The sequence below is a fragment of the Haliotis rufescens genome, unplaced genomic scaffold (assembly GCF_023055435.1).
Source record: "Haliotis rufescens isolate VD_foot unplaced genomic scaffold, xgHalRufe1.0.p SCAF_9, whole genome shotgun sequence".
NCBI lineage: Eukaryota > Metazoa > Mollusca > Gastropoda > Lepetellida > Haliotidae > Haliotis > Haliotis rufescens.
In genome coordinates, this window is record NW_025964383.1 from 32,396,217 (window position 1) to 32,411,741 (window position 15,525).

The 15,525-nt window shown below is 40.1% G+C and overlaps 1 protein-coding gene across 2 annotated transcripts in view; it reads left to right on the forward strand.

Moving 5' to 3' along the window:
• The first annotated feature begins 659 nt into the window (after positions 1-659).
• Positions 660-15,525, forward strand: part of LOC124151411 — a 34,905-nt gene continuing 20,039 nt past the window's right edge. Inside the window, exons 1-14 of one of the 2 annotated variants that reach the window (XM_048390976.1) lie at positions 660-1,093; positions 1,353-2,532; positions 3,361-3,398; positions 3,570-3,690; positions 4,136-4,916; positions 6,566-6,696; positions 9,504-9,553; positions 9,764-9,806; positions 9,990-10,075; positions 10,362-10,437; positions 10,879-10,958; positions 11,079-11,142; positions 12,479-12,634; positions 13,042-13,097. In XM_048390976.1, the coding sequence (XP_048246933.1) occupies positions 2,466-2,532; positions 3,361-3,398; positions 3,570-3,690; positions 4,136-4,916; positions 6,566-6,696; positions 9,504-9,553; positions 9,764-9,806; positions 9,990-10,075; positions 10,362-10,437; positions 10,879-10,958; positions 11,079-11,142; positions 12,479-12,634; positions 13,042-13,097 (1,749 nt within the window). In that variant the 5' untranslated portion in view covers positions 660-1,093; positions 1,353-2,465. The remainder of the gene's footprint in view (positions 1,094-1,352; positions 2,533-3,360; positions 3,399-3,569; positions 3,691-4,135; positions 4,917-6,565; positions 6,697-9,503; positions 9,554-9,763; positions 9,807-9,989; positions 10,076-10,361; positions 10,438-10,878; positions 10,959-11,078; positions 11,143-12,478; positions 12,635-13,041; positions 13,098-15,525) is intronic. The other variant, XM_048390975.1, reaches the window with a different exon arrangement.

Consider the following 15,525-nt stretch of genomic DNA (forward strand, 5'->3'; position numbering starts at 1 on the left):
TTGAAATAGCATTACTATTAATACCTCACAAGATTGTAAAGAATCGTTGCTGTTTTTATTCCAGGGGTTTGTAATATTATCGAAAAGAATACATTGTGCCTGAAAATTGATAAGATAATTATGCTTTAAAAAACTTATTGCCACAATAATAACATTGTTGCGAGGTGTTTTGCGTAAAAGATATGCAGGCTCATAGTTTTAAATAAAAAACTATCTGGTTTCGCAGCTCAAGCTAAAAAAGTACCTAATCTCAAGGCAAAATCCCAGCCCCACTCCCTTTGTTTGCCACTCTTATTTAGATTTTGTGCCTTTGGGCTTCTTCTCTTTACAGAATATCCTTATTATTGATTTGTATGTTTACATTTTAGATGTATTCAATATTATATGTTACAAATACATTCGTTGCATACACTAATAATTCATCCAAAAAGAGTTTTGAAAACTTCCAAATTTGTTTACGGCGTGATCTTCAAAGAGCGAACTTGGGGTAATAGCTTGCAATTTTTGACATAGGCCTATGTAGGGATCCGGATTAAAATAGGTCACCGGGGCTCTATTACCTGTCGTGAGGGGCGACGACAGTGTTGTTGTTAAACTGGCAGACACGCATTCAGTGCAGTGATTGGCTGAATATCACATGATGTGTATCCATGTTTGACGTCAAATGTATACATAACAACCCAACCTTAGCTATTACGCAGTTTGACAAATGCAGCCTTCCAGATGTCATGTTACTATGTGATTACTGTGGGGATGAGATACTACCAAAGACACAAAGTGTAACTGTGTATCACAAAGATGAGGAAGTGTGTTATGTACCAAAGGGTGGTGATATACCAGGAGCGTATGAACATGTAACTGTATGGGTACATGGTGACAATGTCATATATACTAGACAGGGAAGCAACGTACCAAGAGGTTTTGAATCTGTCTCTGTCCATGCCAAAGAACAAGGATTAATATATTCTAAGGAAAGTACAGCCCCAACTGGTTTTGTCCCTGTGCGTGTTTATGCCAGGAAAGAATGCAATGATTTCGAATCGTGCACCAAAAAATCAAAACCTAAACAGATCGTTCACACAGCGTGTCTAACGTGAGTATTTCAAATATCTGATGTGAACGATATGCACTGTTGAAACTTGTCTGTTGAATATAGTTATGTAATTTATATTCCGCATTTGGTATTTGTTCCATTTCACTTACGGAACTCAACCGATTTCTAAAAATGTATAACTATTTGAAAATGTATATTATCGGTATTGTCGACTGACCACAAAGATGCCCGAGAGACTGTTTTGTAGTTCTGATACTCCTGCTATTTACTTCTTACTCTGTGTATGTTTCCCTTTCAGCGAACATATTCCACGGTGCGAGAAAGCAGTTCGTGAATTTCTAGAGTGTACGTCTTCCTCTGAAATAATCTTGCCTATAGGGATCCACGTTAAATACCTGTATGGTGTAGGACGATTGGAAGGTGACAAAAAGAAGAAAAGGGAGAAGAGAGATCGCAAACTCCACCAGTTTTTGAAAAAAGTGTCAGCTTTGCGCAACTCCAACTCGGGATATATACTGATTCATCTTGTTGGTCTAGCATCAGAGGATAATTTTACTGGCGCATTTGATGAGTTTGTGGATGCGAAGCTTCACGACTTGATTCATGATGGTCAATTATTTACTGATGTTTACCGGAAGGAAAAGCTGAGTTGCCATAGAGTGCTTTGTGATTTCTATGATTTTATAGCTCTTTACGTCAGTGCTTCTTCCATCGTTACAACATCTGACTTCAATACAAAGGTTGCACTTGACGACTGCATTGTAGATATTTCTGCAGATACACTACGGATATTTATAAGAAAAAAAGGAGAATTCGGAAGAACATTCCACTCACTCCCTTCAGAAATACAAACTGTAAATGATGTTACAAGTTTACATGAAAACAGGTCAATTCAAATGAAAAGTCACTTTCTTCAAAAGAAAGGAGATCATGATATAGTTGCTTACATTATTAAGAGTCTTAAACTTTCTGAGTACATAAGTGCAATGAGCAAACTTGAAAAGGGTGGTTCTTTCCTATATGGTGTAAAAGAGGAATGTGTTTTTAAAACGGAATATGGATACGAGTCTAAAGAAATCCGTCTGCAGCCTATTTGTGTTGATGATCAAGACTGTTTGAAGGATACGTTGAAGCAGAAGCTTTGCGAGACTGTTCTTGTGTGTGACTTTGATGGAAAGAAAGTGACTGATGCACATACAGTAGACATACGTTTTATCCCCTGCCCACCAAATGTTACAGAGCCGTGTTGCGGTGATGAACTCAGAAATCACAAGTCAGAAACAGGAGAACAATTTATTATTCATATTTTAGTAAAACACGTGAATGGTGTTGTGTTTTATGATCAACGGGGACCATTGGCTTACAAATATGATCCCACAAATAAGTCAGTCACCCGGATGGAAATCCATGAATGGTTCCATGCTTTCACAAAGCCCCCCGAAAGCCAAGCATAGCTGATGCAGTGGACAACAAAGACGGTAACAGATCCTAATTGTTTATTAATTTTTCTACCTTCCATTTTCGATTTCTTTTAAATGGAATCTTCCGAATAATGTTATTCAAAATCCTAATGCATAAATTGAGATCGAAATCAATCATCAATCAATAATGTTTCAGAATCTCATTACCTTAGATGTACCAAATCTTTCATCAAAGGCTTTGTTAACTGAAAACACTGTATTATTAAAGTGGTGACTAACCATGTTAATGATAACCAATTTCTGAAGAAAATGTATTTTGAAGTTCCTTTTGTCAAAAGGTGCAATACCTTATGGCAAAGATAAGACAGTTGTTTTATGATCAAGTTATTGATAATCAAGACCATCTAATGGATACATTGAAACAGCAGATTTGTATGTGACTTTGATGGAACCATTAGAATAACCAGTCAATAACCAGGTGGTGACAAGAAAAGCAGTGATCTCACAGTCAAGATTCGTCTTATCCTTCCCCCGCCTTATTCTTAATGTTCCTCAATATAATTCCAAAAACTCAAAGGATTTACTTGTTTAGTTGCATTGTCATTTGTTTCCATGTTTGTTCGGGTGAATATGTGTGTGACGGGTTCCACCTGTGGGCTAGGATACGTTTACCTTTTCGTGAACATTTCATCACTATTATGGTTATTCATTAAAACATGTTTATGGTGTAATCGGAATCGTACAATTGGCTCTCCTTTTGTCAGAGATTTCTTGTTATGAAAATGGGTTGGTCACTATTATTTATTGTCTGCGATAAACCCTGTTATTCACAGAGCACTGTGTGTAGTCTTATGATTCTTGCAGATTCATGGTTTGTATTTCCAGGACCAATCCAAGTCCTCATCAAAATGTCGAAGCTGCTGGTATGTATGGCTTCTGTCTCCAAAAGCAAAAATAATGATTATCACTTTTATGATATCAATTGCCATAAACACATATCCTACCACAAGAGTTAAAATCACATCTTATCTAGCTTCAAAATGAATTTTTGAAATGACAATTCTGTATTACGATGTTTTCATTCCATATTCTAGAAACAAATCGCCAAAGAGGAAGAGCATGACTTTACTTTAGCAACAAACGATTTCTTCCGAGCTGACCTGAAGCAAATTGGAAACAGCATCTCTGAGATCAGGAGACACTTCATTTTTGAAGGTAATCAAGCTATGCACTAAGATCAATGGATTTGGTGATATCTCCGGTCAGTGGACAGCAATTTAACTTGCATATATTGCCAAAGTAATGTTCTAAAAAGGAAGTGATTGGTGACATAAAACTAAAATCTGACACAGCATTGAACTCGCAAAAACGTGAATGTATACTCCCCTACATGTGGCATCCATCACAAACACATGCAAAGTCATGTCAAATATTCACCAAAAAGAGCAGCGAACTCTAACTCTTTGAGTTTTATTCATGCCGAAAGAGAAGCTAACTTGATGTGTTGAGAGACTTGTAACTGGTACCGTTGTTCCAAATCATAGATGCTCGAGAACAATTCAGTCGACAGGCACACAAAACAGGGAACTGTTACCACCAGAAAGGCTTCAGTTTACATACAAAATGAGAATAGTTCCTTTAAATATTTGTATTTTTTCAGACGACCGAACGGTAACACCACGCAATCTTGATAACTCTTTAGCAAACGTGAAAGACTGCCTCTTACGACTTGCACAAAACCATGCGTTTGTCTTAGGTTTGGATACCAGGACTGATAAAGAAGTAGACAATACGAACCATCCAAAGACTGAGCCATGTTTCATGTTCTTATCAGAAACCTTATCAGTTGTTCTGGATTTTACCACATCACCCCGTCCAGGTAATTCCGTGTGTGATGTGTTCATCGTCTTCCCAACTAAGCCAACTGTGGTCCTGTCACTCGTTGATGGTGATGAAGAGTCAAGGGAAGCGTTGGTGTACAACACGTCTGTGGCGAGAGGTGTGAGACATAAACTCATCAGATTCATGGATGAAGATGTGAACTCAATACATGGAGTGATCAATACGGCGACTCTCGAGAATAGTGTGGCATTCAAAACTCGCCTGAAGGTTTTGGTTGACGATTCTTCTCATTTTGTTCCAATGCGTTCATTGTTAATGAATCCAAGGAGATATGATAGAGTCCTTACAGCGTTTTTGACAGGTGTTGCTGAGACAAAGTCAGTGCTAAGAGAAAATGGTGAAGGTGATGACTGTATAAGATTCCTCACCAAAGAACAATGTATAATTCTGGTGGAGAACATCAACAGTAAGGATGTCCAGGTCCGGTGTGTGCCTGGTAGCGGGGCAACGACTCTGATGCTGGAGGTGGCCAGGAGACTGAGCAGGCTGGGGGACACTCTACTGGTGTGTAGGTCACGGGAGGAGAGGGACAGACTCAGGTTTGTAGATATCAAAGGGGCTATATTAAAAAATATACTCTTCAAAAAAAGAAACTCGACACAGATGTAAAACCACTTTTTGCCAAATATCTAAAATAATTACATTAAATGAGAACCAAATAAGTCAAACAGAAAGATGATGTGTCTATATTTCGCGAAAACACATGCAAAGCACATAAACATAGCGTTTGGGGATCAATTTAACAGCTTCATCCAACTGCAACCGCCTGTAAAAAACGTGCAGCACAGGATCCTGCATTTAGGCATGCAGGCCCCCCTGCTGAAAGGGTATAAAACTCCACACCAACGGCTGTTCATACAGTCCTTATAACGGCAGTAGAGGCGGTGACAGAATACCAAGACTGAATGCAGCTCAACGGAACAACGCCATTGGGAGATTACAAGCTGGAGCAACTCAACAAGAAGTGGCCAGGCACTTTGGCGTATCCAGACAGACAATCTCCGCACTGTGGACCCGATACAACAACACCAACAGAGTTGACGACAGACCAAGGTCAGGAAGACCAAGGGAGACAACCCAAGCACAAGATCGGTGCATCCGGCTGCGACACCTCCGAGACCGCACTACCACAGCCATGTCTACAACCACACAGATCCCTGGGGTACGCAGAATTTCAGATCAAACGGTACGCAACAGACTGAGGGAGACTGGACTTTTTGCACGAAGACCTGTTCGACGTCATGTATTGACCCCACGTCATCTGGCGGACCGTTTCCTTTGTGACAACAGAAGGTTAGATGGGCACGTGCAAGGTGGAGAAATGTCCTGTTTACTGATGAGTCCCGTTTCCAATCACACGTGCTGATGGGCGCGCACGTGTCTACAGACGTCGGGATGAACGTTACGCCCCCAACTGTGTGCAGCAGGTTGTCCCATTTGGCGGCAGGAGTGTCATGGTATGGGCCGGAATTCATCACGGTGGTAGGATGCCTCTCGTGCATGTGGCAGGTGCATTGACAGGTGTGCGTTACAGAGACTTACAGCCTTACGTTCTTCCTCACGTCAACGTTCATGGCGGACAATTCCAGCAGGACAACGCTCGACCGCATATTGCACGTGTTTGCCAGGACTTCTTACACCACAACAAAATCCAGACATTACCTTGGCCAGCCCGGTCACCAGATGTGTCCCCGATTGAGCATCTGTGGGACGAGTTGGATCGACGCGTTCGCAGAAGTAATCCACCGCCCAAAACACTTCCGGCGCTTCTTGATGCTTTTCAGCATGAATGGCAGCACATCCAACAGCGTGTTATTGACAACTTGATTGCATCTATTGGTCGTCGGTGTCAAGAGGTGATTGAGGCACATGGTGGGCACAACCGATACTGACATGTTCTGTACCCCTGTGACATTAACTGTATCGTGTACGTGTGTCTGTCTAGGTGACACGATTGATGTTTTGAACATGGTGTACATTGATCTTCAAACAGTGTTTCAATTATGGTTTCTGTGTCCTATTTTGAAACATTGGCATTATATTACATTTTGAAAGTCAGTGTAAAGTTTCTTTTTTTGAAGAGTATATGAACACACTATTTACTGGAATGCCTCAGAATACGAACACCAGAACTACGTTTATTATCTCTGTTTGTTTCTATCAATGACTTAATCGATCATACTTTCAGGTCAGCGTATGCATCAGTGGTATCAGTGAACGACCTCAGCAAACTGGATCTGTCCTCATACGTGAACATTGTTGATGAAACAAACAGTGTGACACCGGAAACAAGACGTCACCATTGGCAATTTGCAACTTGTATGTATCTCAAACGTTATTTCTTTGGCTTCCAAAACTCGCAAACGTAATATACTGAACAACAAAAGTTCCTTTGACATTGAATAAGATTTTATGCAAAGTTATGTTTTTTACCAAATCGGAAACAATTTCGGTTTGCAACAGATAAAAGACTTCTGTAAGTGTTCAAATGGTTTAATTTGCCATACTGACTTCAGAAAATGCGTGATTTCATAAAATAAAAAAAACCATGAACATGCCAAACTGTCAATATCGTGTGTATCCACCTCTGGTTGCGATGCAAGCAACACACCTTCGTCTCATGGAATGGACCAGGCGTCGCACAAAGTCCTGTGGGATATCTGTCCATATCTGCTGGAGCATGTTCCGAAGTTCTTGGAGTGTCTGTTGAACACGTGGTTGACGTCGAAGGCGCCGATCCATCTCATCCCAAATGTGCTCGATTGGTGAGAGATCAAGGGAGCGAGCCGGCCAGGGGATGACATTCAGGCTGTTTTGTTGAAGAGAATCCTGAACAAGTCGAGCAATATGAGACCGGGCGATGTCATGTTGAAAGGTAATGCCTGGGCCATGACGACGCAAAAACGCTAGAACAACAGGGCCGATGATCTCGGCGCGGTAGCGCTGTCCATTGAGATTTCCCTCTACCACTATCAAACGGGTCCTCTGTCTTGCTGTAATCCCACCCCATATCATAAGGCTGCCGCCCCCGAACCGATCTTCATCCATGACACAATGATTGACGTAACGTTCACCTCGACGTCGGTACACTCGAATCCGTCCATCGCTATGGCTGAGGTGAATACGAGACTCGTCAGTGAATAGAACTTGTCCCCACCACTCTAGACGTGCTTGACGGTTGTTTCCTGTCAAAATGGGACGTCTGGTGGGTCTTCTGGCGACAATCCCTGCACATCTGAGGCGGCGACGTACGGTTTGTGAAGATATTCGTCGAAGGCCAGGGATGCTTCTTGCAGTCACTGTTGCTGGATGGAATCGATTTCGTAGGTGTATTGTTAAAATCTAGTTGTCTTGTCGATTTGTTACGCGTGGCCTGACACTACGAGGATGGTCTCTGACTGCTTTCGTCTGTTGCCAACGTTGCCATAAACACCAAATGGTGTTACTCTGGACGTTTGATTGTCTTGCAACATCACGTTGACCCGATCCTGCTTGAAGCATACAAATAGCTCGCAGACGCTCATTTTCGGACAGGCGTGGCATTTCGTAATGTTGAATAATTGCGTAATTTTGTTGTTTTTCTGAGTGGTTGTTATCAGCACGATGCTAAACAATGCATATGGAATCCCGTTAGATGCTCTTAAGAACAATTTGGCGCTGTTCGAGGCAGGAGTCATCAGAAACGTTTCCATGAAACAAAGTGTAAGTCATTAAAAGACAGAAAATACATTTCAAAATTGGTAATGTTTTACAAAATAAATAATCATCTCTCAGCCGAATATCTTTGTAGGTGTATTCCTAATACAGTTTCTGAAAGCACACATTATAACTTAAACAAAACTAATCTTCAAACAATGAAGTCTAAAACAAATGCTTATTCATTTAGACCGGCTATAACACCACTTTGGAATATGTTACCACAAAACCTAACGGGGACAGACCACGTCACACAATTTAATTTGCTACATGGAAGGGGAGATAATGGTATACACTGGGATTGGTTAATATGTCAAATTATTCAGTCCCCTGAGGCTTGGCTGCAGCGATCTTAACGCAGATCAGAGTGGTAGATATATTTTGTATACTAAAATTTGTTCCTGTGGATATCATACCGAAGATTACTTCCACTTCTTTTTGTGTGCACAAATTACTTTACAAACGGTGCTATACGGAAATTCGTATTTTCAAAAGCCCTGGATCAAGGTAAAGACGTAAGAGCTGTATTCTGTGACATTAGTCGGGCATTTGATAAAGTATGGCATGAAGGTACAGCGTGTAGTGATCAATGGATACACCCCTGCTTTAGAATCTGTGTGTGCTGGCGTTCCACAATATCAGTGTTAGGGCCATTACTGTTCTAAGTCTATTTAAATCTAGTTGCTGATATTGATGGCAATATTAATTTTTTTGCGGACGATACGTCCTTGTACATTATTATTGACGATCCCAACATAAAAGTGGCACAATTAAATGAAGATCTTTAAAGCATATCAAACTGGGCAGAAACATGGCAAGTAAAGTTTAATTTTTAAAAACCCAGAATGTATGCATGTATGTTATCTCAAAGTATGTGTTATCTCTTTATGTGCCCCAATTATAGAGACGTAAAGGAGCAGTAAGTATTGTTTTGCTAAAGGCTATAACTTACACTCCGTTTTGCATGGAAATTCTAACAAGGCTGCAAATGGAAATCTTCCATTGTCGAATCAGTCCATAACTTTATTGTTGAATCTGGTCGAAGAAGTTTAAATGATTTTAATAATTGAATGACAATGATGGTTGACATTCACCAGACTTCTGATATATATTATGTCCATGTCAGTGAAACGCCTTAATGTTGATAAAAGACAATATTTTTATTTTTCCAACTACGTAGCCAAATAAGCATGTCAGCTTTGATCTTTGCATTTTGTTTCTTGGAGAGGCATTCAAATAACCCTGCGGCTTGTTTGCCAATCGAGTTTCAAATTTATTTCGGGAAGAAATATGTTTCAAACATACATCCATGATACATTAGCTAATCACTGATGTATCTTAAACATGCATGACGCATTTTATTGAATGTTACTACATACACAATTTTACTAATTTTGTTTAAGAAACACAGTTATTCCTTTTAACTTCAGATCTAACTGATATCAAGGAGCTTAAATACAGAAAGAGGATTGTAGAGAGGGTAATGTATACTGAAGTCTTATGGAAATGTACTTATAACGTAACTATAAAACGTCTTTAAAGTTCTTTTTAAGTTTCTACAAACGAAATTAAGTCATAAACAACATGCATTTCTGCAATAAATATATAAATAATATATTTGATTTCATAAATAAACCGTTGCTATGTCAATCTTGTTGCCCAAAACATGTTTAAATTTGATTTTTTTCAGGAAATTGACAGAATGGAGAAACTAATGGATGCACTTACTAATGGTAACATTTTGTATACGTAACCACGAGAACGATAAAATAATATATATGAACTTATATAATTTACCTGTGATTGAAAATGATGACGACAGTGCTGTCATGATGGCGTTTTATTTCTAGAAGTATGGTATGTGCGTTTAAAACATGTTCCTTGGGTTATTTTATCACATAATAAATGTGCTTCAGATCAGTGGAGTCGAAGGATGAAATATCTAGAAGGAGACTTTGATGTGCTGATATTGCTGTCGGAGAAGCTCAGACAAAACATTGTTGTAAGTGAATCTATTTCGAGTAATTAATCGAAATTAATGTTAAAATTCGCATTTCAGACAATGTGAACACTCTGCTGCAACATCCATTACAATAGAGCTAGACATCTCTGCTATCGTGTGCCACATAGCTTTGACATACCTGTTTTTACATTCATGCAGATACTGTAATGGATACAACTAAACAAAATTGTACTACACTCGTGAGAACGTAAGGAATAAACTTCAGGATTCACAGAATTCACAGAATAACATCCTCTACTAATCACTTCTCATTTGGTATTTTCAGTTTCAACAAAATAAGTGCATATCAGAGAACAAGCCAACTGAACCAACAAGAGCGAACATTTTAACTCTCCCAGGACGTGAGCATTGTTGAATATTTACTACATCCCAGGATGTTATTACAGATGTTCGGTTCCAAACGTCATTTAGCATTTCGTGTCTAGTTCTTGAACCATACTGTGATGTGATCAAAATAGTATGGAGTTCAAAGCCAATATGATTTGCAGTCCTTTACTTTCTACTATTATTTGGATGTCAAACCTATACAAAAAGATTAAACGCTGGATACGAGAAAATATTTCGTCAAAACTCAGAGCCGTCGTATATTGTTGTATACAGGATCTGGTAACACTGATAAACAGGTTAATGGCAACGACCATGTCTATATACATAGTGTTTGTGTTGTTTCTCCCTTTGATTTCATACGTCTGCTATTGCTATTCTAGAATAAGTATTATATTAATTACTGTTTTGTTAAAGTAACATACAATGTATATTTATTTATTTTTTTTTAAATTCAGCGGTTGTACAAGAAGCAGAGCTGATTGCATGGCAAGAACGAGTGGAACAAGAAAAGAGTGTTTTTCTTCTCCTACGATCGGTAAGTGTCCAAGTCTGTATGAGAAACATATTAGCAAAACAGAATATTTCAATAACACGTGGTTTGTACAAATATTTCAATTAATTTGCCACCCTTTTATGTTTTGTTTCTTTGTCCAAGGTTATGGTAAAGGACAGAACCAATCTCATCTATCAATACATTAAACTGGCTCATCTAAAGAAAGGTAAGCAGACATTATCATCTTACCACATTTCCCAGAAAATTGCAGACTGACGTGCGTTTCAGAGTAATAACAGTTGGTCTTGTTATGTTTCTAATTCTATTCGTCTCTTGGTAATTGCAACAACTAAGTGAAAATATCTTGTTGACGACAGACACTTTTTCTGTGCAGTTTTGATTCTTACACACATGTATCAGTTACATGTATATGTCCATGTTTTTGGGTGGATTTAACTGTGACTTACATTAAATTTACAAGTGTTTGTGAGAGTCAGGTTTAAGGAAAGTGGTGCCTAATTTCAATGATATTACTCAGTGTGTTAAACTTAAATTAAGAAAGAAAACCTAAAGTGACTCAGGTCGTAGAGTAAGTGAATAAGTGTTAGTATTGAACCACTAGGCTACATAAAGGTCCCTCCCAGGCCGTAGACACTGAGCATATTGGTGAAACGACGTACACGGGTAAGACGCTTGAAAGCCAAGAGTCAGGTCGACAAAGGCTAAAGGGGCGCAACTCTAGCGCCTTTAGATAACATTACCATGTGTGACCCTAGTCAACAAGAATTATCACTAGTATCTAACATTTCAGCAAAACTATTTCTGAGAAATAATTGTTCTGTGCTGCAGCTGCAGAAGAACAACCAGTACATAATATCAATGAAACTGTGAAACCTAATACTTAGTGTTCTGTGCTGTTCAAGAGTTCAACATTTCAACCAGGTTTAACTAAATACAAATTGTAAATGAAACAATTCGACTCTATATACTTTTAGTTATCGTAAGTTATTAAAAACACATCTCCTGGTAATTAATTGATTCAGCAGTGTGTTTTTCAGAACTCTGCAGTTATTTAGTCCTTGGCTATTAACTCCTATAAGTGTAAATAAATAATCATTTTTGTTGTTATTAGTAAGCAGCATTTTCGGCATAATCAGTGGTTTAATGTTTTTATACTAAAATAACTGAAAGACTTATGAGAAACTACTCAGTAGAAGGGAGAGCTAAGCTTCTTAAAAAACTGTTGTTATCCATACATTTTCTCTACTTTGTCATCCGCCCACTACTAAGTAATGTCTATCAAACAATTCATCCGTCGTCTACATTGAGAAGTGGCAATCAACACCATAGCTTGACAACGGACTAAGGATCTATACCGAAACGTCACCTTTACAGTAAATAAAGTAATTGTTATCCATAAATTTTCTCTACATTGTATGGTATTTCAGTTTGGATATTTGATATACCCAAAGCTTGTACCTCTTGAATAAGTTTGGAAATCATTACTTTTCTTCTGTGTAAGATCCAACTCAATTTACAAATTGTCACTGTAATAATTTCAGCCAGAGAAGAGGACGAGAAAATAAAGGACTCGTCACAGAGTTCTGAATCTAAGTTCTGGAACCAACAGAACACAGCACGTGCATTTCAGGAGTCGTCGGACGATGCTAAAGATGGATGGGAGCTACAGCACACAGATAACGTAGATGCAGAGGGGCGTACGTACTTGTCATTTCATCACTACTTTCAACACATTGACTGGATGAACAAATATGCAATAACTTTTATCCAAAGGGATATTGTTCGATTATGTTCGTATTGAAAAAAGACCTCATTTTACTATTTACTTTTTATTCGAGGCATGCTCATGTCAGCGTAGGAAACGTACGATCAGCTCAGATTCAGTGTTTCGTCGAATAGCTCACGTCTAAGGTACTATAATCAATGTTTTCAAGAAAATGATCTGTCAACACTATTAGTCGTCTTTTAAGTTTCCAAAATAGAGAACTATCTTGACACCTTTTTACAATAAATGAAGGATGTTTTCAAGATATATTTTCCGAAGGAAGGTTGAATGTAAACAGTCATTGATAAAGACGTACGTGCGCGTGTATTATTGTTTTAGATCCCGAGAAGATCCCTGAAACGAAGGCGGAAAATAAAACAGGATCTCCTTCAACGGTAGGTGCCATGTTATTTGTTATTAGCTTGCTGCCTGTCCACATTCATTGCGTAATGTACAGTTTGGTTTAACAGTTTAGTTGGTAACATATGAATATGTGGTATCATTGTATTCTGCTAGCTGTGTTAATTCATATCTAGAGGTGGTTGTAGTCAGTTACATTTTGTGCGGAAACAAACACCAGTACTGCCATGTTACTACTAGCTTAACACACTGGGTTACTGTTTGGTACTGCAACAACACACTGGGCTACTGTTGGGTACTGCAACAACACACTGGGTTACTGTTGGGTACGGCAACAACACACTCGGTTACTGTTGGGTTCTGCAACAACACACTGGGCTACTGTTGGGTACTGTAACAACACACTGGGTTATTGTTGGGTACTGCAACAACACACTTGGCTACTGTTGGGTACTGCAACAACACACTGGGTTACTTTTGGGTGCTGCAACAACACACTGGGCAAGTGTTGGGTACTGCAACAACACACTGTTGGGTATTGTAACAACACACTGGGTTACTGTTAGATACTGCAACAACACACATGGCTACCCTTGGGTACTGCAAGAACACACTGGGCTACTGTTGGGTACTGCAACAACACACTTGGCTACTGTTGGGTACTGCAACAACACACACGGTTACTGTTGGGTACTGCAACAACACACTAGGTTACTGTTGGGTACTGCAACAACACACTGGGCTCCTGTTGGGTACTGCAACAACACACTGGGCTTCGGTGTGGTACTGCGACAACACACTGGATTACTGATGGGTACTGCAACAACACACTGGGTTACTGTTGGGTACTGCAACAACACACTGGGTTAGTGTTGGGTACTGTAACACCACACTGGGCTCCTGTTTGGGCACTGCAACAATACACTGGGCTTCGGTGTGGTACTGCGACAACACACTGGATTACTGATGGGTACTGCAACAACACACTGGGTTACTGTTGGGTACTGCAACAACACACTGGGTTAGTGTTGGGTACTGTAACAACACACTGGGCTCCTGTTTGGTACTGCAACAACACACTGGGTTACTGTTGGGTACTGCAACAATACCCTGGGTTACTGTTGGGTACTGCAACAATACACTGGGCTACTGTTGAGTACTGCAACAACACACTAGGTTCCTGTTGGGTACTGCAACAAAACACTGGTTCACTGTTGGGTACTTCAACAACACACTGGATTACTGTTGGGTTCTGCAACAATACACTCGGCTACTGTTGGGTACTTCAACAACACACTTGGTTACTGATGGGTACTGCAACAACACACTGGGCTCCTGTTGGGTACTGCAACAAAACATTGGTTCACTGTTGGGTACTGCAACAACACACTGGGTTACAGTTGGGAACTGCAACAACACACTGGGTTACTGTTGGGTACTGCAACAACACACTCGGTTACTGTTGGGTACTGCAACAACACACTGGGCTTCTGTTGGGTACTGCAACAATACACTTGGTTTCTGTTGGGTACTGCAACAACACACTGAGCTACTGTTGGGTAATTCAACAACACACTGGGCTACTGTTGGGTACTGAAACAAAACACTTGGTTACTGATGGGTACTGAAACAACACATTGGGTGACTGTTTGGTACTGCAACAAAACATTGGTTCACTGTTGGATACTGCAACAACACACTGGGATACTGTTGGGTACTGTAACAACACACTGGGTTACTGTTGGGTACTGCAACAACACACTGGGCTGCTGTTGGATACTGCAACAACACACTTGGCTACTGGTGGGTACTGCAACAACACACTTGGTTACTGTTGGGTACTGCAACAATACACTGGGCTCCTGTTGGGTACTTAAACAACACACTGGGCTACTGTTGGGTACTGCAACAACACACTGGGCTACTGCTGGGTACTGAAACAACACACTGGGCTACTGTTGGGTACTGAAACAACACACTGGGTTACTGTTGGGTACTGCAACAGCACACTTGGTTCCTGATGGGTACTGCAACAACACACTGGGCTACTGTTGGGTACTGCGACAACATACTGGGTTACTGTTGGGTACTGCAACAACACACTTGGCTACTTTTGGGTACTGGAACAACATACTGGGCTACTGTTGGGTACTGCAACAACACACTGGGCTTCTGTTGGGTACTGAAGCAACACACTGGGCTACTGTTGGGTACTGAAACAACACACTGAGCTACTGTTGGGTACTGCAACCAGACACTGGGCTACTGTTGGTACTGCAACAACACACTGGGCTCCTGTTGGGTACTGCAACAAGACACTGGGCTGCTGTTGGGTACTGCAACAACACACTGGGTTACTGTTGGGTACTGCAACAACATACTGGGCTTCTGTTTGGTACTGAAACAACACACTGGGTTACTGTTGGATACTGCAACCGGCTGACATTCTTCGTTGAACACATG